Source organism: Bombus pyrosoma, linkage group LG10, assembly GCF_014825855.1.
Source record: "Bombus pyrosoma isolate SC7728 linkage group LG10, ASM1482585v1, whole genome shotgun sequence".
NCBI classification, from domain to species: Eukaryota; Metazoa; Arthropoda; class Insecta; order Hymenoptera; family Apidae; genus Bombus; species Bombus pyrosoma.
The window spans coordinates 8,366,666-8,385,466 of record NC_057779.1 but is presented as its reverse complement, the minus strand read 5'-3'; the positions used below and the strand labels follow the sequence as shown (position 1 = coordinate 8,385,466).

At 30.9% G+C, this 18,801-nt stretch overlaps 7 protein-coding genes across 13 annotated transcripts; 2 read left to right on the top strand and 5 right to left on the bottom strand.

Annotated features, from left to right (window-relative positions):
• Positions 1-124: 124 nt before the first annotated feature.
• LOC122571963 (probable tubulin polyglutamylase TTLL2) lies at positions 125-4,857 on the top strand. 2 transcript variants are annotated; one of them, XM_043736362.1, is made up of 10 exons: positions 125-1,091; positions 1,268-1,456; positions 2,612-2,737; positions 2,825-2,928; positions 3,002-3,131; positions 3,226-3,502; positions 3,575-3,777; positions 3,853-4,116; positions 4,203-4,501; positions 4,576-4,857. In XM_043736362.1, exons 2-10 carry the CDS (start codon positions 1,379-1,381, stop codon positions 4,694-4,696), a joined length of 1,602 nt encoding a protein of 533 aa, XP_043592297.1. In that variant the 5' UTR covers positions 125-1,091; positions 1,268-1,378; the 3' UTR covers positions 4,697-4,857. The 2 variants fall into 2 exon arrangements, with proteins under 2 accessions (XP_043592297.1, XP_043592298.1); XM_043736363.1 differs by having other exon boundaries at positions 125-1,456; positions 4,293-4,501.
• A 140-nt stretch (positions 4,858-4,997) lies between these two features.
• Positions 4,998-7,098, bottom strand: LOC122571980 (40S ribosomal protein S4). Of its 2 annotated transcripts, none has more exons than XM_043736401.1 (6): positions 7,014-7,098; positions 6,300-6,558; positions 5,939-6,036; positions 5,682-5,853; positions 5,492-5,621; positions 4,998-5,174 (listed from the first exon to the last, which is right to left on the bottom strand). In XM_043736401.1, the coding sequence occupies exons 1-6, from the start codon at positions 7,014-7,016 to the stop codon at positions 5,048-5,050; spliced, it is 789 nt and encodes a 262-aa protein (XP_043592336.1). In that variant the 5' UTR covers positions 7,017-7,098; the 3' UTR covers positions 4,998-5,047. The 2 variants fall into 2 exon arrangements, with proteins under 2 accessions (XP_043592336.1, XP_043592337.1); XM_043736402.1 differs by lacking the exon at positions 7,014-7,098 and adding an exon at positions 6,701-6,958.
• Positions 7,099-7,347: 249 nt separating this feature from the next.
• Positions 7,348-9,236, bottom strand: LOC122571978 (deoxyribose-phosphate aldolase). The gene is made up of 5 exons (XM_043736399.1): positions 8,590-9,236; positions 8,347-8,525; positions 8,128-8,263; positions 7,674-8,050; positions 7,348-7,598 (listed from the first exon to the last, which is right to left on the bottom strand). Exons 1-5 carry the CDS (start codon positions 8,612-8,614, stop codon positions 7,434-7,436), a joined length of 882 nt encoding a protein of 293 aa, XP_043592334.1. The 5' UTR covers positions 8,615-9,236; the 3' UTR covers positions 7,348-7,433.
• Positions 9,237-9,385: 149 nt separating this feature from the next.
• Positions 9,386-11,970, bottom strand: LOC122571966 (putative ATPase N2B). 2 transcript variants are annotated; one of them, XM_043736368.1, is made up of 8 exons: positions 11,927-11,970; positions 11,176-11,559; positions 10,680-10,865; positions 10,356-10,597; positions 10,116-10,284; positions 9,912-10,052; positions 9,701-9,820; positions 9,386-9,629 (listed from the first exon to the last, which is right to left on the bottom strand). In XM_043736368.1, the coding sequence occupies exons 2-8, from the start codon at positions 11,545-11,547 to the stop codon at positions 9,507-9,509; spliced, it is 1,353 nt and encodes a 450-aa protein (XP_043592303.1). In that variant the 5' UTR covers positions 11,548-11,559; positions 11,927-11,970; the 3' UTR covers positions 9,386-9,506. The 2 variants fall into 2 exon arrangements, with proteins under 2 accessions (XP_043592303.1, XP_043592302.1); XM_043736367.1 differs by lacking the exon at positions 11,927-11,970 and adding an exon at positions 11,645-11,805.
• On the bottom strand, positions 11,952-13,750 carry LOC122571982 (rab-like protein 3). 3 transcript variants are annotated; one of them, XM_043736406.1, is made up of 6 exons: positions 13,609-13,750; positions 13,102-13,311; positions 12,876-13,024; positions 12,686-12,799; positions 12,563-12,617; positions 12,019-12,150 (listed from the first exon to the last, which is right to left on the bottom strand). In XM_043736406.1, the coding sequence occupies exons 1-6, from the start codon at positions 13,652-13,654 to the stop codon at positions 12,140-12,142; spliced, it is 585 nt and encodes a 194-aa protein (XP_043592341.1). In that variant the 5' UTR covers positions 13,655-13,750; the 3' UTR covers positions 12,019-12,139. The 3 variants fall into 3 exon arrangements, with proteins under 3 accessions (XP_043592342.1, XP_043592341.1, XP_043592339.1); XM_043736407.1 differs by lacking the exon at positions 12,563-12,617 and having other exon boundaries at positions 11,952-12,150; XM_043736404.1 differs by lacking the exon at positions 12,019-12,150 and having other exon boundaries at positions 12,341-12,617.
• LOC122571968 (general transcription factor IIE subunit 1) lies at positions 13,217-16,162 on the top strand. 2 transcript variants are annotated; one of them, XM_043736374.1, is made up of 8 exons: positions 13,217-13,352; positions 14,215-14,377; positions 14,449-14,615; positions 14,682-14,810; positions 14,973-15,199; positions 15,272-15,476; positions 15,546-15,774; positions 15,869-16,162. In XM_043736374.1, the coding sequence occupies exons 2-8, from the start codon at positions 14,251-14,253 to the stop codon at positions 16,042-16,044; spliced, it is 1,260 nt and encodes a 419-aa protein (XP_043592309.1). In that variant the 5' UTR covers positions 13,217-13,352; positions 14,215-14,250; the 3' UTR covers positions 16,045-16,162. The 2 variants fall into 2 exon arrangements, with proteins under 2 accessions (XP_043592309.1, XP_043592308.1); XM_043736373.1 differs by lacking the exon at positions 13,217-13,352 and adding an exon at positions 13,911-13,972.
• Positions 16,163-16,236: 74 nt separating this feature from the next.
• On the bottom strand, positions 16,237-18,799 carry LOC122571970 (arrestin homolog). Its single transcript, XM_043736379.1, has 7 exons — positions 18,640-18,799; positions 18,383-18,504; positions 17,946-18,245; positions 17,629-17,856; positions 17,328-17,516; positions 17,077-17,245; positions 16,237-16,948 (listed from the first exon to the last, which is right to left on the bottom strand). The coding sequence occupies exons 1-7, from the start codon at positions 18,704-18,706 to the stop codon at positions 16,803-16,805; spliced, it is 1,221 nt and encodes a 406-aa protein (XP_043592314.1). The 5' UTR covers positions 18,707-18,799; the 3' UTR covers positions 16,237-16,802.
• Positions 18,800-18,801: the final 2 nt, after the last annotated feature.

The window sequence follows — 18,801 nt, the reverse complement described above, 5'->3', positions numbered from 1 at the left end:
CAGGTGTTTCTTTCATATCCATTTCCCAAAGAGATCATCATTTGCCAGAAAGATCTCGACGGCGGATCTAAGACAGCCGCGAGCTAAGAAATAAACCGAGAAACAAAAAACATTTCGATATCGCGGAGACCATTCGTTCAACCATAAATAGCGGTTAGGTCTGCGAAGAGAAAAAGCTCGGACCGCGTACAACGAAACACGTGAAGGCTCGATCGCAAACCATTTCGTCTCTAACCAGGAAGTAACTCCACCGTAAGGGACGTTTCATCGATTTGTCATTAAAGTAACCTTGCGGTACCTCCTGCCTACAACGTAGCCAAACACGCGAAACATTTTGATGAATCTTTTTTTCAATTGATACGTCATAATCAATGAGCGTGTTCCTATTAATATATCCACATAGACATAGATAGCGAAGAATACCGGTCGCGCTTTTACGAGTTTCTCCGGAAACATTTCAGAAATGGGAAGACGGAGAATGTAGATGTGATTTTTTGATACGGGTGAAAGGAACCTGTCATCGCGATGCGCATTATTGCAAGTTTTAAGGTTTAAACTGCACCAGTCGATATTTATGCTATTTCTGGTACAAGTAAATCTGGTACAAATCTCGACGAATAGGTCTCGCGAATAAGTCGCGTGTCCGCAATATCCTTAAACGGAAATCGGTGTAATTCTTTCGGAAGCTCGCAACCGATGAGACTTCCGGTGTCCTTGTGGGTTCGCGGTGTCCAGCGAAAGCCCATAAAAGCTGGAAAGCGGCGTGGAAGGTGGCATACGAGCAACCTGCGCGCCTGCGACCAGGTCATAGCGATTGCGTAGACCGAAACGTGGCGGTGCACCAGTGAGAATCGAGATTCCGACTCGCTTGCATGCGGGCCCATCGAAATATTTAAATACGAAAGACTAATCTTTGACGAGAATGTCGTTTCGAAGAATAACTCGCTATAATCGTTAAGAAATACTTTCTTGGATATAGAAAAAAAAAAAGAGAGAGAGAACGATAGATATAATCGAGAATGTCTAGATTACACGCTTTTTTAAAATCATCAAGAGCTACATGTTGATATTTTGTGAATGAAAAGTGCGAGGTATGATAAGATATCTTGAATTTCTTCTCACTTTGTGTTGCTAATTACCTTTGTTCTTTTTCCTTTTGGACTTTTCAAACTTGGCAGAAGAACAACGGGAAACCGGTGTTGAACGCTTTCCTAAATAAAAGTATCGCTTAACGCTTTAATCTCTTTTCTCCGTTTCACGTAATTAGAGGAACAAAAGTGTCGCTATTATCTCAAGAAAGAAGATTGATCGTACTACCGTGATACTACTAATCAGAGTTATTGTCTTCGCGCGGTCTTCCAAAATATAATGTTTCGATATGGCAGTGAAATACTTGGATGGTCCTTTCGTGTTCAGACTCAACGACAATGGTACAGGACCGCATCTTCTTATACAGGTATCGATATTCTTAGAATCGTACATCGCGCACCGAACGTTCCCTTGAATTTCAATGTTAGCTATTGAATAGCACAAGCTCTGTGTATGGACGATATTAGATGCTCTTCATTGAAAAGACGAAAATCGAGCGAGTCACGTTTCAGTAAAGTGTGTATCACGTTTGCGTGGGTAGTTTAGCTCTAAAATGCAATGAATACACGTAACACCGGTAGGTACATAAATGTTAGATACGTTCCGTCACGCTTTTATGTCGCTTGGAATTTGTTCGACACGGTTACAAACTTAGCCGTGCCCTTGAACTGAATACTTTTCAAGGTACGTACGGTGTGCATATGCACGTACATACCTGCAGAGCCAAACGAGATGCGACGCGCTTTTGCGTGCACCATTTTTAGAAACACGGCTATTAAATGCGACATGCAATAATAATAGACGAAGAATAGAGTTGTTGGGGCGCACCGTTACGACGATTCACCTCTTCCTTCCATACAATCTAACACAATAGCGATGCACGTACTATGCAGCCCGAAACGAACTTTCATCGGCAACTTTGATATAAGCGCAACGTTCCTCTGGACGTTTCGTTACGTAAAAATTAATTTCTTAGTCATTATGGATAGATAGACAGACAGATAGACAGATGGGGGAGGGAGAGAAAGAAAGAGAGGGAGAGGGAGGGAGAGAGAGAGAGAGAGAGAGAGAGCAGGCTATTAAAACGAAACGGAAACAATTCAGGTTATAAGAATAGAGTGTAAATGTGGTCGATGACCTTCCGCAGCTAATCGATGTTCAAGTTGTAAGAAAAGAATAATAAAACTAGGCTACCGTAACAGCGAAAAGAGATATACTCGAATTTAATTGTAATTAGAGGCCTTGGTTCGCTTTTCATATCAAAAGTAACCCATTCTTAATGCTCTAATAACACGACAAATAAATCAAGGGCGTTCTCTGCTATTTTTGCACGCGCATTCCAACTTTTCGCAATTATAGAATGCGTAATGTTCCAGTTTAATAGATATTTCGCTCATCGTGTTCCATCCGTTCGAGAGTCACGCGATAAAATATTCTTTGCTTATTGTTAGAAGAATGAACTTTGATCCGTAAGTATGTTGATAAACGAATTGTACGTATGAATGGCATACTTTGATCACAGGTTTGTACGGAACGGGGCTGGAGAGAATATACTGGCGAAAATAATGTATTCAAAGATCGATGGAATTTATGGTGGCGATCCGGCGGCTTCCCCCTTCCCCATTACAAGCTATTACTCCCATGGCAGGTAATAGGTCGTCTGAATCTCCTATCTTAAAATCGATTTCGTTAGCAAAGTGACAGCTTTTCAATCGTATTCCCGTAAATCTTTTAGTTTATCAACAGAATTCCAAAAGGGAGTTCGATCTGCCGAAAAGACAATCTTATCCGTCATCTTAGATGTATGAAGAAGATGCACGGTTCGATCTACGATTTCAGGTATAATCTAGAGTTTATCAAGATATGGTGAGAATAATATTCGATCAACATTATCAAAAATACAACGCGTTAGTCCTGTAGGATATAACTTGCCATCGGAATATACCAAATTGGCGGAAGAATGCAGCCGCTGTGAACACGATAGAGTTTGGATCTGTAAGCCAGTTGGTCAAAGTCAGGGGAAAGGAATCTTTTTGTTTCGTGTAAGGATCGATCATGCTACGTGAACATCGATGATTAAAGAAAAAACTTAACTTGTTAGCCGAACTCGTCAAATGCAGAATCTTACGTTTCTAGAAATTAAGCGATCTTACGTACGACAATGCAGCGGTGGTTCAAAGATACATCGAGAATCCCTTTCTGATCGGAGGTTATAAATTCGATCTACGACTATACGTGTGCGTACCCTCTTATCAGCCTTTGACGATATACTTGTATAAGGAAGGATTGGCGCGTTTCGCTACAGAAAAATTTTCATTAGAACATTTGAACGATCCTTTCCGGCATCTCACTAATTTTTCGTTGAACAAATTGGGTCCAGGATACTCTGAGAAGAAGGAACGCGTTGGTTCTGGTATAAAATCACCGTCACTAATTTAAAGTTTCTTGAATTGTACCATAGATAGTAGAATTGGAACATTCGCAGGTTGCAAATGGACTTTTAGACAATTGAGAAGATACTTCGAACAAGCTGGATATTACGATTGGTTTCTTTGGCAGAGAATAGCCTGTTTAGTCAGTTTAACTATATTGAGCCAAGCCGCGAGCATACCGAAATCTTCCAATTGCTTCGAATTTTTCGGATTTGACGTATTAATCGACAGAAATTTAAAACCATGGTTACTAGAGGTTAAGAGATATCTCATTCGCTTGAATTATTAGTGAAAATCATTGTTAATTATTCGATAATCGACATTTGAACAGGTCAATCTAAGCCCAGCTTTAAGTAATGACTGCGAAATTGACTCTGAAGTGAAGAAACCTCTGCTGCATGACCTATTCGATTTACTAGGTCTTCCAGTATGCAACACTGGTCTGTCACTTTTTACGATATGGTCAACAAGCCCGATTGACGATGAGGTTGAAGTGTCTTCCAAGTTTTGTACAAATCGAACCATAAAAAAGAAATCGAAAACTTATCGGGAAACTGATGGTTTTCTAAATATATGCACGGAACTTCGACCTACCGTATGTATCTAAAATAAAGTAGCTATCGACAAATATTGAATTCTTGTTTTAGAAATGCTACATTCTATATCCATTTTAATTATTAGCTTAAACAATCGACTATCAACAATTCTACAAATTTATGGTCTCGTTACAATCCCTTGTTAGTGGATAAATATATTCCACGCGGTTTTCAGGGTAATAACCCAGAAAGCAACAATAAAACATCGATATGGGATAATGGTAAAGATTGGAGTACGCCATGCGCGAGAGAGGGAGGCTGGATTCGCATTTATCCGTTGACACGAATCAAATCAGGGAATCCCATTAATTATGTATCATCTTTATCGGAAACTACACGAATTGCAGAAAAGGAAACCAGAAATATCGTACTTTCTATACAAAAGTAATAATTTCAATAAATTTTTCCGATTTATGAGAAAATATCAGAAAAGTATATATAATTGATTTGCTTTACAGATATTTAAAAGCTGCCAAAGAAGTGCACAAAAAGAATGAGAAATATAGAGATGAACAGTATAACGCTACATTACGGAAAATGGTGGAATTAAATACCGAAATTTGGCTGCCATCGAAATAACTTAATATATACAGAACAGATATTCGGGTCTTTTATCTGCATATTCTTTTTATCATTTAAGCAAATCAGCACAATACGCTTTGACCAATTAAATGATTCGATAATACTACATTTAAACCAGACTTTTCACAACCATAAATATTTCTCAATATTTTTAATAGCGAAATATGTTTTAAAATCGTATTTTAAACATAATTGTGATAGAAATATTAACGAAGAACATTCGCATTCTATTGTCGTATATTCTAAAGTACCATATATGTGGGTAATTAATATGCGGGATAAAGGAAAAAGACATATATATTCACCAAGAAATTCTCGGTTTATTGAATATTTTCTTGCAAATGTACATTAATTCACTCCCTTTGCTGCTAACCTCTTGTCGCGTTCTTCAGCAATTGAAAGCTTAACACCTTTGTCTCTTGGTAAGCTAATATACGGCTTTGTACCCTTGCCAATGATAAAAACGTTGTTCAACCTAAACGAATGATTTATATATGATATAACAGCCGGCTCAATAATCTAACGTAGCTTAGATTAACTTAATAAACAATAATACTTGTGTTTCCTAAATGGGTAATACTGAAATGTCTATGTGAAAACAATCAGTGACCAATATGAAGGAAATTCATTTTGACCAACTTTTGACTACAATATTTTTTATAATATATTATAGCTTCGATTATGGTCATCATAAAAATAAATTTACTCTTTCTTTTGTAAAAATTTGAAAACAAAAAGGAATGTGCAAAGATCATAAAGTATAAGCGAATAAAGAGTAAATATTTGAAGTACCTTGTGGCAAAAGTATGCCCTTGTGAGTCTTTAATGTGGCAAATATCAAAGGAACCGGGATGACGCTCGCGGCTAACAACTGTGCCTACACGTCCTAAATTTCTGCCACCAGTAATCATACAGAGATTACCTAAACAATAATAATCGATTAATAAGTTTCATATATATTTACAACTAAAAAATATTATACCTGAATCAAATCGAATAGAATCCAAGATTTTGCCTGTTGCTATATCTAAATGAATGGTGTCATTAACTTTAATTAAAGGATCTGGATAACGAATAGTTCTTCCATCGTGCGTTACCAGGAATGGGATACCTTTTGGTCCAGTTTGAACACGTTTTACCTTACACAATTTGTACTGCAATAAAAAATATTTAATTTCTTAGTTAAATAAAAGATATCTCATTGAATTATCCATGATTTTTTTGTCAATGATTAAATACCTTGGCCTCTTCTGCTGTAATTCTATGAGTGGTAAATCGTCCCTTAACGTCATAAATCAATCGAAAATATTCACCAGTCTTGTTAATGGTAATAACATCTAAAAACACAAATTAAGTTTATTAATTACAAACTACATTTAGTTTTCCATGTGTCTTAAATATATTTTTTTTTAAATAATATAAAAAATGTGCACTTTTTGGGTTATACAGAAAAAATATTTGATTCAATCTGTGACCAAAATAAAGAACTTTTATTTTATTATTGGCTAATGTTTGACTATAACATTTTGTTTGAGAAATGTTATACCTTCGATATAGCCTTATGTATACTTAAAAAAAATAAAGCATCTTATAAACTTACCCATGAAACCTGCAGGATAGTTGGGATCAGTTCTAACCTTGCCATCAACTTTAATCAAACGTTGCATCACAATTTTTGTTACTTCACAATTAGTCAACGCATATTTCAACCTATTGCGAAGAAAAATAACAAGAGGGAGAGATTCCCTTAATTTATGAGGTCCCGTAGATGGACGTGGAGCATATACACCCCCAAGTTTATCTAACATCCATGCTTTAGGCGCGTTAAGACGCTTCAAATGCTTTTTCGGTCCACGAGCCTAAAAACAAATTTCACATACTTAATGTTATCGTCTCAAATAAAATGTACGAGAATTCAACGAACTTGTTAATGTCAAAAATATCATTCAATATAATATTATCATTCCATAAACAAAGAGGTTAGATTAGAAGTTAGTTTACCATTTTATCTCTTTTACTTCCTTAAAATATAATAATCGTCGAATGTCACACTAAAAACTTATTTCTGTGAATAGATTTATAGCAAATATTCATATGAAGTATTGATCTGTTCGTTATAAAAATGTAACCTTTACGCGCACATCTTAACCGTATGTCTTGCTTCATAAAAATGAAATAAATTTAACAAATCATATGGAGATAAATATTCACTTTAATTCATTTAGTTTACGCTTTGCTCGGATATTAAAAAATACAACACACTATTCAGCCGATGTAAACGGATTTTATGTCAGTAACAAATAGCCGCACTTACCATCTTGGTTTTCTAAATGGGAAAGGCACGTTCACGCGATGTTACTTTCTGCGACGCCACTGTAGCCAATATGGCGGATACGTGTGTATAACTGGTCAATGATTTTTTAAACAACTTACATTATATTATATTGAGTTAAAAATTTCATAATTTTAAAGTAACATAAATTGTAGTTATGCTTCAAGGCATAAACACTATATAAGTAATTGTAAATTGTAATTATATGATAATGTTGTAATCATAAGATGGCACATTCTGTATTATGTATTTTCTTATTTCAATATTTCTGACTTTACGAATCAATGGTATAAGGGAAAATGTAAAAGGTATTTGATAATATATAAATCATTTAATAAATGGATATAAAAGTATTACAAAATTACAATATCTATTTGAAAAAGATTAAATGAACAATAAAGATTAATTTGATTGTATTGCTTCAATTATGTTGTCCAATAAGTTGGAGGCACCAATTCTAAATAAATCTTTAGATAGCCATTCCTCTCCTAATTCCATTTGAACCAACATCATCCATTCTAAAGCCTCCTGTGGAACTTTAATACCACCAGCAGGTTTTAAACCAACCTAAAATAATACATTTCAATACCAAATATAAGGCATGAAATACTGCTTTTCGTCTTTTTAAACAAAAATTTATACCTTTCTCTGTGTGGATTCATAATAATCCTTGATTGCTTGGCACATAATAACTCCAGTAGACAAGGTAGCATTTATTGCTTCTTTTCCAGTAGATGTTTTAATAAAATCTGCTCCGGCCATCATTGCTATCATAGATGATTTATATACATTCTCTAAATTACCTAATTCTCCTGTAGCAAGTATGACTTTCAAACACTTGTTACCACAAGCGACACGAAATGATTTTAGTTCTTCATATAATTCTTTCCATTGTTGCATCAGAGCCAATGGTCTGTTAATAACAATATCAATTTCATCAGCTCCTAGTTCAACATTTATTTCTACTTCACGAAGACGTGTTTCTAATGGAGACTGTCCAGATGGAAATCCTCCACCCACTATTTAGATAACAATAATATATTTTGTTATTTTTTAATTTAAATATTATTAGAAAAGAAATTACATGTATACTTACCAGTAGCCCTGGAAATTTTATGTTCTTTATCAAGTTTTTCCAATATAGACATTGCATCTACAAATCTCATGGGATATACACATACAGATGCAGTATGCAAATGTGAGTTACTTGGTAATTTAAGAGGGTTTACTGCCTGTAATTATTGAAATATATGAAAGTTAATATTTTTAAAGATGTCGTAGAGATCAGAAGTTTTAATATAACACTAAGTATTACTTTGGTACACAAAGTTTCAATTTTTGAAGGTGTATCATCACCTCCTAGAGTAGTTAAATCTATGAAACCTATTGCTTTTACCAACCAAGCAGTTTTAACGTGATTTTCCAATTTATTAACTCTGTAACGTATAGAATTAATTTTTCCATCTATTGCAGATTGATCGAAATTCATTGTAGCTAAAACATAAGTATATACATGTTAGAAACATGACAAATTGTAAAATTCTTAAATTCGATTTACCATTAGCCAACTTTTGAATATCCATTATACGTCTTTTAAAATTTTCGGAAATATTTAACCTTAATTAAATACGTAAAATGCGTGAAAATGAACACGCAAGAAGAGTGCGAGTGCTTTAAATTTAGGAGCGATATCAATTAGAAAATTTTTTTAGTAATTGATAACACCGCAATGACCTATAATTTAAGATTGTTGGCAGATGATACAGTAAAGTATATAAGACTCATATATGTGTGCATTTGACAACATATCATCTCTTAGTTACTTTATCTTAATAAACCTTCTCCCACTTTATTCTGATATTGCATATTGTGATATATACATATAATTTTTATCAATTGCTACATTATACAATGTATCACATATACCCCGCGAAAATTAAAAAAAAAGCTCCTTTTGCAAGCTAAAAAATATTCGTTCTAAAGCGAGAATGACTGATCAATATAATTCTTAACTAATAAGTATTAATTTTTATTTATAAAAGCATTAAGAATATTTTTCTTCGGATAAAGTCGCAATTGTGACATAGAAGCTGTCTTGTCATGCCTATTTCTGGAATGAAGGATTGAAATTGTCGATTTTTATTTCATAATTATTGATACATATTAAATATTATTTAATATCTAAATTTATTATAGCAGTTGTTTATTGCTGAATATTATGTATAATGAAATATATAATAAATAAGTTTACATAATAGTAATAAATACTATAAATATTTTCTGTAATATATTTTGATACATTTTAAGCTAATTTAATATATCTTTCATATAGCATACTCGAATGTACTTGTTACTTTTTCGAATTAATAGTATTCTTTTTTTAAAAATTTATTACCAACAGTTTGCAATTTAGTCATCAAAATTAAAAAAATTTCTAAACAAAACTACTAAAATTTTTACTAGTTTAAATTATTATTATCTGTAATGTTGCCATTGTTCCCAATACTGGGTGGTTTGCATTTCAGAAAGTCGAGATACAGTGCGATCAAAAGCAAAAAGTTCTTCTTCTCCAGTAAAAAGATTAGATTTGTAATTGTCCTGTTGAAGATACAAAGTTATAAAATCATATATCAGTTAATGAAAACAACAACTTTTGTTTCGTAACTTACTGAACCGTGTGATATTTTTAAATCATCCATTAGCATTCGTTTTTCATCTGTATATTCACTATCTCCTTGTGGGATAAAAAGTTCTGTATGTGGAACAGCTGCAGATATTACAACTCGTACCTGACAAAAATTTTTTTTCATTTAAATATAAACATTTATAATGATTTAAATTGTTAAATATGAAGAGTAGATGGAACGTATGTAAACTTACCTTATTGTCATATAGCGTATCAATTAATGTAATAAATCTTCTGGTTTGTGATTTAAGACGAAAATCTAGTTGTGGTACATCTCTTATAATAACTGTATGAAATGCTTGACTTAGTTCTAAATAATCACTAGCACCAAGTGGCTGCAAATAAAAAAAATTGCTTGTTATATTATAAATATCTAATGAAAATTTGTAATAACCTACTCTATCACACAATTCTTCAAAAGTTGAATCCAACACTTGACCACAGGTTCTTTCAAATGTAACATTACGACCTCTGATAGAAATAGTTCGAGACCTTATAACATCATTTTCCTTTGAGCATAAATATTTAAACACTTTGTCCACATCACTAGTTGCATCCTCTCCTTTTCTATAAAAATTTATTATTTTTTAGAGAGGAGTATTTTATTACATGCCTTATTTGTGCATCACTATACATACATGAAATAAATTTTTTCATCTCTAAGTCCTGTTTTCAGCCTATAATCTACCCCTGAATCTAGGGAATTTATAACGCAATAATTTTTTAAAACCTGTATAAATGGAATAAAATTTCCTCTCTGTAGCCCATTTTTGTATAAATCATCGGGTGCTCTATTACTAGTTGCAATAACTATTACTCCATTATTAAAGAGTTCAGTAAATAACCGTTTCAATATCATAGCATCTGCAATATCAGTTACCTATATATATATATATATAATCTTTTATTAATACGTGTTACATTAAATCATAAATAACTGATTGTATATTTCAGAAGTGAACCTGAAATTCATCAAAACAAAGTAACCAAGCTTCCTCAGTAATACTTTTTGCAACTGGTGGTATTGGATCAAATGGTTGGAGTTTAGTACTACTAACATCTCGTACAATATTTTTCTTTACTTCGTGTACTTTATTATGTACATCAAGCATAAAAGAGTGAAAATGAACTCTTTTTTTATTCTCAATCTAAAATAATGCATTTCAAGATAATTACTTGTTTCCTTAATTAAAAGATTTATTTTGTAATGAACTGCATATGGAAAACCATTTATATTATTTATAGTAATTATAGTATTTAGAGTACTTTTATCATAGTTCAAAGAAAATTTTTTTGTAATCAGTACCTTTACTATATAAAGTAACTCCTTTGTTACATTAATTATTTTATTATGTGCATGAATTATGTTGAAAAATATTATGAACTGCCAAATTGTTAATTAATAATACTTTGTGGCTTTCCATGTGCAATAATTATATGAGCTATAAACTATAATACCTGGCAACATTTGTAGAAAAAATCCATCAACATTGTTTTACCTCCACCAACTGCTCCATGAATATATAGTCCTTTTGGTGGTTGTTTTCTTTTCCTACCCAACCATTTATCTAATAAATTGAATTCTTCAGGTTTGTATCCATTTATTTCTTCATAAATGCTCTGCAATGTTCTAGCAACTTTCATTTGATGTTCATCTTCCACTAGTTCTCCTTTTGCAATTTTATTTTTTAACATAACAATTGGGCCTTTCTCAATTAAACTAACATCATGAACATATCCATGACGTTGAATATGTTGTACAAATTTGTTGGACAAATTTGTAAAATAGTTTTGATTAAAAAATTTTTTTGGTAACAAGTAAGTCATCATGGGAAAGATGTCCTAAAGGAAAGGTCATAATTTGTTATCTATGTATGTTATTTATGTATATTATTAAACGCCAGATTAGTTAAATACTTATTCTTACAGATAAATATTTGACAAATATACATTTAATTTAAAAAATTAACAAAATATAGAAAAACTTTCTAGTGTATATGATCAAAGATATTCACATATTTATCGAATTTACGTTTGACAGACAATCAGCATGTTAACCTTTATATTACATATGAAAATGCATTACATGTATCTACCTTAAAATAGAATACCCACACTAGGAAATTTAAAAAGGTAGGTGTGAAGCATGATATTGATAAATATGAAGAATTGAATAACTGGAAAATATATAATCAAATCATGTACTTACGCTTCGGTTTTCTTCCTTCGTTGTTATTTATTGAAACTGATTCTTTCATGATATTTTAATATTATTAGAAACAAATTTCATGTACAAAGAAATTCAGTTTGAAAAATTATCTACCGCGCGTTATGTTATGACGTAATTAAAAAGGAAATATGGAACCATCAGATGCGATTTATTAATGGCTGTTCATAAGGGTCCATATTGATGCATAAAGCTTTATTCACAAGCTAAAAAAATAAGAAGATATAAAATACCATTTATTTTTCAATATTTTAATTAAATAAATGTTCTTAAGCCTAATTATATAAGTAGTAATCCGTTTAATATTTTAATTCAAAATGTATAATTTTATTATATTTTGTATATAAATATCTTAACACTATTTTCAAAATAATTATTTATAACATTTCATTTTAATGACTCGCACTTTGCTGTAAATTAGGAATGTAATACAATAAATTTAGGAACGAAAATTCTATTAATGTTATAATAGACATGATGAATTTTCTGAATTTCAATCATTATGATAAATTTTAGAACTGTATGGAGCACTATACATTGGCAGTCTTCGTTTGTCAGGATTGATTCCTTCTTTTAACGAATAATAACGTCTTTCAATAACTTTATCAAAAAACCTACTCAATTTAACAGAAGAGCTAGAACCAGCAGCTAGTGATCTCACTTGATGACAATCCTAAGGAGAATGTTAACTTGAAAACAATAATATCAGTGTGTAATAATATAAAAAAATAAATGATATACCAAAAATATTTCATCAGCACCACATTCTTCTGCAATAGTTGAAGAACGTCTATGTACATTTGATCTGACTTCCGCAACTAGATCTAATTTTGTACCAATAACTAAAATTGGTATCTAAAAAAATAATTTTATTTGCACAAAAGAACATGATATAAAATTATACAATTATGTCAAAAATAATTAACATTACCTGTGTAGATCCTACAAATTTTTCGGGATCAAAATCATCAAATGGCTTTGATTTCATATAATTATTATCTTTACTCAAAACTTCTTCAAGCCATTTTTGAAGATTTTGTTGTGATTTTCTGTTTGTTAAATCATGAACTAATATGATACCTGTATTGTTAATAATGATTGATGATTTCTAAATTTTTTACTTTAAATCCTTAATGTTATATATTTCATGTTTATACCATTTGTAGGATTATAAAAAACAGATCTTGTATTTTTATGACTTTGACTTCCTCCAATATCCCATAATTCAATAAAATATCTTCTCTGATTAGGAGTTCCTTCTTTATATTCGTGTAATTTAACTTCCACTGAGCAACCTATAGTCCATGAAGGATTCCTAATAGGTTGTTGTTGACATATTAAATGTGTTAATGATGTTTTTCCAACGCCTAAATATAAGAAAGGAAGAATATTTAACAATTATTTAATCGTAAGGAGTTACATATACATAGGTGTAAAAAGAAATAGATAACCTACAAATAATGTCATAAAAATATGTATGAAACACATCAGATATAACTTTTTATAAATTAAGGAATTGAATAAGCTTGAAAAATATATTCTAATAATAAAGATTTATGTTGTAATTAACGAAATAACAGTTAATAATAGATAGATAAACAAAATAACAGATACTGACAATAACAAAAAGATATTATAGAATTGCTTCATATACATATCCTTACCAGAATCACCAACAACAATAATCTTAACTTTATCGATTGCAGCCATCAATAATTTTTATGAAACTATATAAAAATGTATCTTTCTGTTTCTTTATTTCTGTTGTTTGACAGGTAGTCATTTGATAATTTTCTATTATGAATACATAACCTAAAAACTATTTTACTCATAAACAAGCGTCCGTTGGAACGGTGCTTTGTCATATTTAATCAAACAATGAAATAATGTATTTTGACTCGTTAGTTTTTTACTTCTTTTGAGAGAACATACAATTAATATTTGTAATTGATACATATTTTAATTTGCTTATACTCGTATTTAATCAAAATATTTAATGATAAATGTACTATTTAAATTACTTTAAAGGTTAGTATTTTGTTACAAATTAAACTTAAAATAGTAAATTGTGCGAAATTCTTTTATTATTATTATTATTTATTGTACTCTAAGCCCAGAGCTTATTACAAGGATTTTCACATTATTTCAAGATAATTAAAAAATTAATAAAATGGTAACGCGTTGTAAAATGTATTGTACAAGCGGAAAAATACATATAATTTATCTGCAGATTAATAATAGGGTTTAATAATTTGTACAAATTTTTTCAGTACTCTCATATTTTATTATATGTAATTAAACACAAGATGAGTGGTGAAGAAAGACTTGTTACAGAAGTTCCCAGTAGTTTAAAACAATTAGCACGTTTAGTAGTACGTGGATTTTATACTATAGAAGATGCTTTAATTGTTGATATGCTAGTTAGAAATCCATGTAAGTGAATTGGACATAAGTTATCTATTATACTATCGCAAATGCATGATTATATTATTATGTTTTTTTAGGTATGAAAGAAGATGACATTTGTGAATTGTTAAAATTTGAACGCAAGATGTTAAGAGCTAGAATATCTACATTACGTAATGATAAATTTATACAAGTTAGATTAAAAATGGAAACTGGATCAGATGGAAAAGCACAAAAAGTCAACTATTATTTTATTAATTATAAGGTAAAACAAAATATTTGACCTCCATTGTTCTTATCAAGCAAATTATTATACATTTTTATATTTTAGACTTTTGTAAATGTAGTAAAATATAAACTAGATTTAATGAGAAAAAGAATGGAAACTGAAGAAAGAGATGCAACTAGTAGGGCCAGTTTTAAATGTACAAATTGTTTAAAAACATTTACTGATCTTGAGGTATGTAAATTATTTGTAAATTGTACAGTGTTTCTCAAAGTTTTCAATTGTATAATATGTAAAGGTGAAAAGAACAAAATGCGAAGCAAATTTGAGAAACACAACTTTATTATCTTATAAACCTAGTGACAATAGAATACTTATTACTATAACATAATGTAGGCAGATCAATTATTTGATATGACTACTGGTGAATTTAGATGTACATATTGCCGTGAAGTAGTGGAAGAAGACCAATCTGCCCTTCCTAAAAAAGATTCAAGACTATTATTAGCTAAATTCAATGAACAACTAGAACCTCTTTATATTTTATTAAGGGAGGTAGAAGGTATCAAATTAGCTCCTGAAATATTGGAACCTGAACCAGTTGATATAAATACAATTAAAGGGTATAGATTTTTAATGGAATTATTAATAATACGCCAAAATTCTTGAATATTATTTATACCTTCTCTTCTTAGTATTGATACAAGGAAAACAAGCAGTCTAAGAGCGCCTGGTGAGCAGTGGTCTGGTGAAGCTACCAGATCATCAGGTTTCATGGTGGAAGATACAAGAGTAGATGTTACAATTGGTGATGATTCTATCGATGATAACGCAGCAAATAGGAGGAAGGAAAGACCAATTTGGATGATGGAAAGTACTGTTATTAACTCTGACTCACAGGTAAATTTTGTTTAAAAAATTTAGTACTAATGTTTTGTTATATCTTTCATTAATAATATTGTGCTTTAGCCTGATGGAGTTAACACACAAGAGAACATTTTGGACAAAGCTGCAGCTACTGCTACTAATACAACATCAACCAATAACAAACAAGGTGAAGATATAATGTCTGTATTATTGGCTCATGAGAAAAAAGGAGGAACAAATTCAGCAGCAGCTATAAAATCTGTATTACCTCAAGAATCTAGTGATAGCAGTGATAATGAAGAAGTTGCTGAAATGCAAGCTATTGATACAGGTATCATTTTCACAAAATGTTTAAAGTACATTGCAGAATTATTATATTAATATTATTATTTGAAAAAATATGCATATATACTAAATTTTTTTAGGAGAAGTAGAAACCATGGATTCTGAAGATGAAGATCTTGTACCAACTGTAACTGTTGCAGGAAAAACAGTAGCCATTGCAGATGTAAATGATGCATTAATAGCAGAAATGACTCCCGTGGAGAAAGAAGCATACATTCAAGTATATCAAGAATATTATTCACATATGTATGACTAATCAGAATACAGTCAGCATTGGTAAACATTTAACAATGTTTTGTAAGACTGATTGACTATTAAAATCCTTGTAATATTTTGTATAATCATAAAATAAATAATTTTCTGGGTTTGGTAAATATTCATTCTCTTTATTTTCTTTTGAAGCAATCGTAGTATTTTTAACGAAATATAAAGGAAACAAACTCAAAAATTAATATTTCGAAATTTTTATATTTCTCTTCTAATATACAGATATGGCTTAACAATGTCATTAGTTTGTAATAAACGAACATTTACAGACACGTTATAATCACCATAAATCAAAGATAATAACATACATGTCACTTCTGGTAAGGTGGGAAGATTTTAATCTTAATCGAATACAAGTTATTTATTAAGCTTACTTAATTTTTTTTTTCGTCTTTATGTGAATTTCTAACCGACCACCACCACCGGGTAGAAATTATAAGACGATATAAATTTTTTTATAATGCTTTCCGTTTTTTTTGTACTTTTTTGTTACATCTTTCTTGATATATTAATATTCGATTCTATATACCAATGAGCGCATATGGATATTGTAATTTTTTTGCCTTCTGTACCTCTTATTATTCTTTCAATTCTTAGACATAACTCATATCAAAAGAATCCTAGAATCGACAAATTCTACGTATATGCATATAATCCTATTATACTCTGTTTTAAATTTACTACAAAGAATTGTGAATCTAAGATTCTTTCAAAATAAGTATTTATCCTTTTGCAAATGTTCCTTTTTTACTCTGGCTCATTTAAGCGCAGACGAGCAAAGTCTTCAAACACGATATTGTCATCATCATCATTTGAATAACAAGAATTCTCATATCGTGTCCTTTCAACACTCTTATTCTTTTTTAAAGTAGCCTTTTCTTTTTCTACAATTCCTATAATAATAAAGTAACAGTTGTAAATGCTATGATAAAACTTGGAAAATAAATTATTTCACTATTATTATTATCACATATATTTGATATTAAAATATTTAATATATGAAATAGTAAAATTTATTTACCAGGAGCTGGGTGCATTAGTTTAAATGGAACATCTGTAACTAATTCACCTCCTAAAGTGCCACAATTCAATTTTACTCGAATAGAGTAAGAGATGACAATACCCATAGCATCACTAGGAGTTTTACCATCTGCTACCATAGTTGAAGATGCAAGATTCACATCATCATCCTATAATATCAACAAAAGTATATGAAAGTGTGAACAGCAATAAAAATGACATTTGTTTTTAATTATGTTGCATGTTGCATACTTTTAAATGGCCATCAAGAGCAATTCCACGACGATCCTTATTGCTACTAGCTAATGGAACAAGATAAAATTGCTTTGTAAAGGATGCTCCAGGTGTGATTGGACAACCTTCACGTGTTTCTAAACTAGCCACGTGCCGAGAAAATTGAGTATTAACCATTGTCACCTCGCAGTGTTGTACCACAAAGAGCTAAAATATATAGATATTATAATTAAGTGCTAGATACAATACCATTAATATTCCATTACATTATATATATATATATATATATATATATATATATATATATGTATGTATATACCTTAATATTTTTGACTGCCTTTCGAGAATTGTTAGTAACTATGACATTTGCAGCTACTTTTTCTCCATGATAATAGATCTCCCTATCAAGTGTAACTTCCAGATTCAGTTTACCTTGAGAGAAGGTAAATCCTTTCGAAACAAGGGAGGTAGGTAATTTACGTCCTCTTGTAGGTGGAGCATATTGCAATTTCTTTATAGCTAATGCAACGGATGACCTTTTGTGTCCCTATATAAAAATTATAAATTACATACATTTTATGTACATATAATATACATTATTAATAAATTAACATTTAACTATAATTAGAGTATTACCTTATCTTCTTCATGTTCACCAACATATATCCTGACAGTATATTCTACTCCTAATGGTTTTCCTTGATCATCATCTCCAGGTTGCAATGTAACAGAACTAGGAGAACTTTGTGGGAATTGAAATAAAAATGGATATGCATTTGCTCCAAGACGTTTCAGAAGACGTTCTTGAACAGGTGTCATATCTTGCTTTTCCTTCTTTATTGGAACTATTTGTTCCCGGCATATAACGAGTTCTTTGCTGAATTTGACACCCATAACTTCATCTTCCTCGCGTCCATAGCGAAAAGTTGTTGTTACCTGAATAATAAAATAATAAATGGAATGATTTTTTCATGTGCAAAAAGATATATATGTACATAATGTATGGTACTTAGATATGTATATATGCATATACATAATCTTGTACATTAAAGTTCTTTATTCTTATTTCTTACCTGTCCATAAACTTTTCGTCCCTGAAGATAATCATTTTCTACAACAACAATGCCATCAATAGGATCTATGCTATCCAAATGATCAATGAAATCCCTTTTACCAAGATAAACTGTGACTTTCCCTGTAGATAGCAAGATGATTTCTTAATCATGACTTTGAAAACAAACTGTGTCAAAGTAAAACTAATTCTTCTAATATTGTTTCTAAAAAACTATTACATTTTTATATGTTGTTCTTTTAATGCTTTATAACTTACCATTTGGAGTTGTTTTCTTGAATACCTTAATGGCTACAACAAAAGTCAAAAACAAGAGAGGAAACATTTGGCACCTTTTCTCCAATTAAATGAACTAGTAGAAGTTTGTTTCCCACCCAGAAGTGACAATCTCTTAGCAAGAACAGGGAACTTCATATAGTC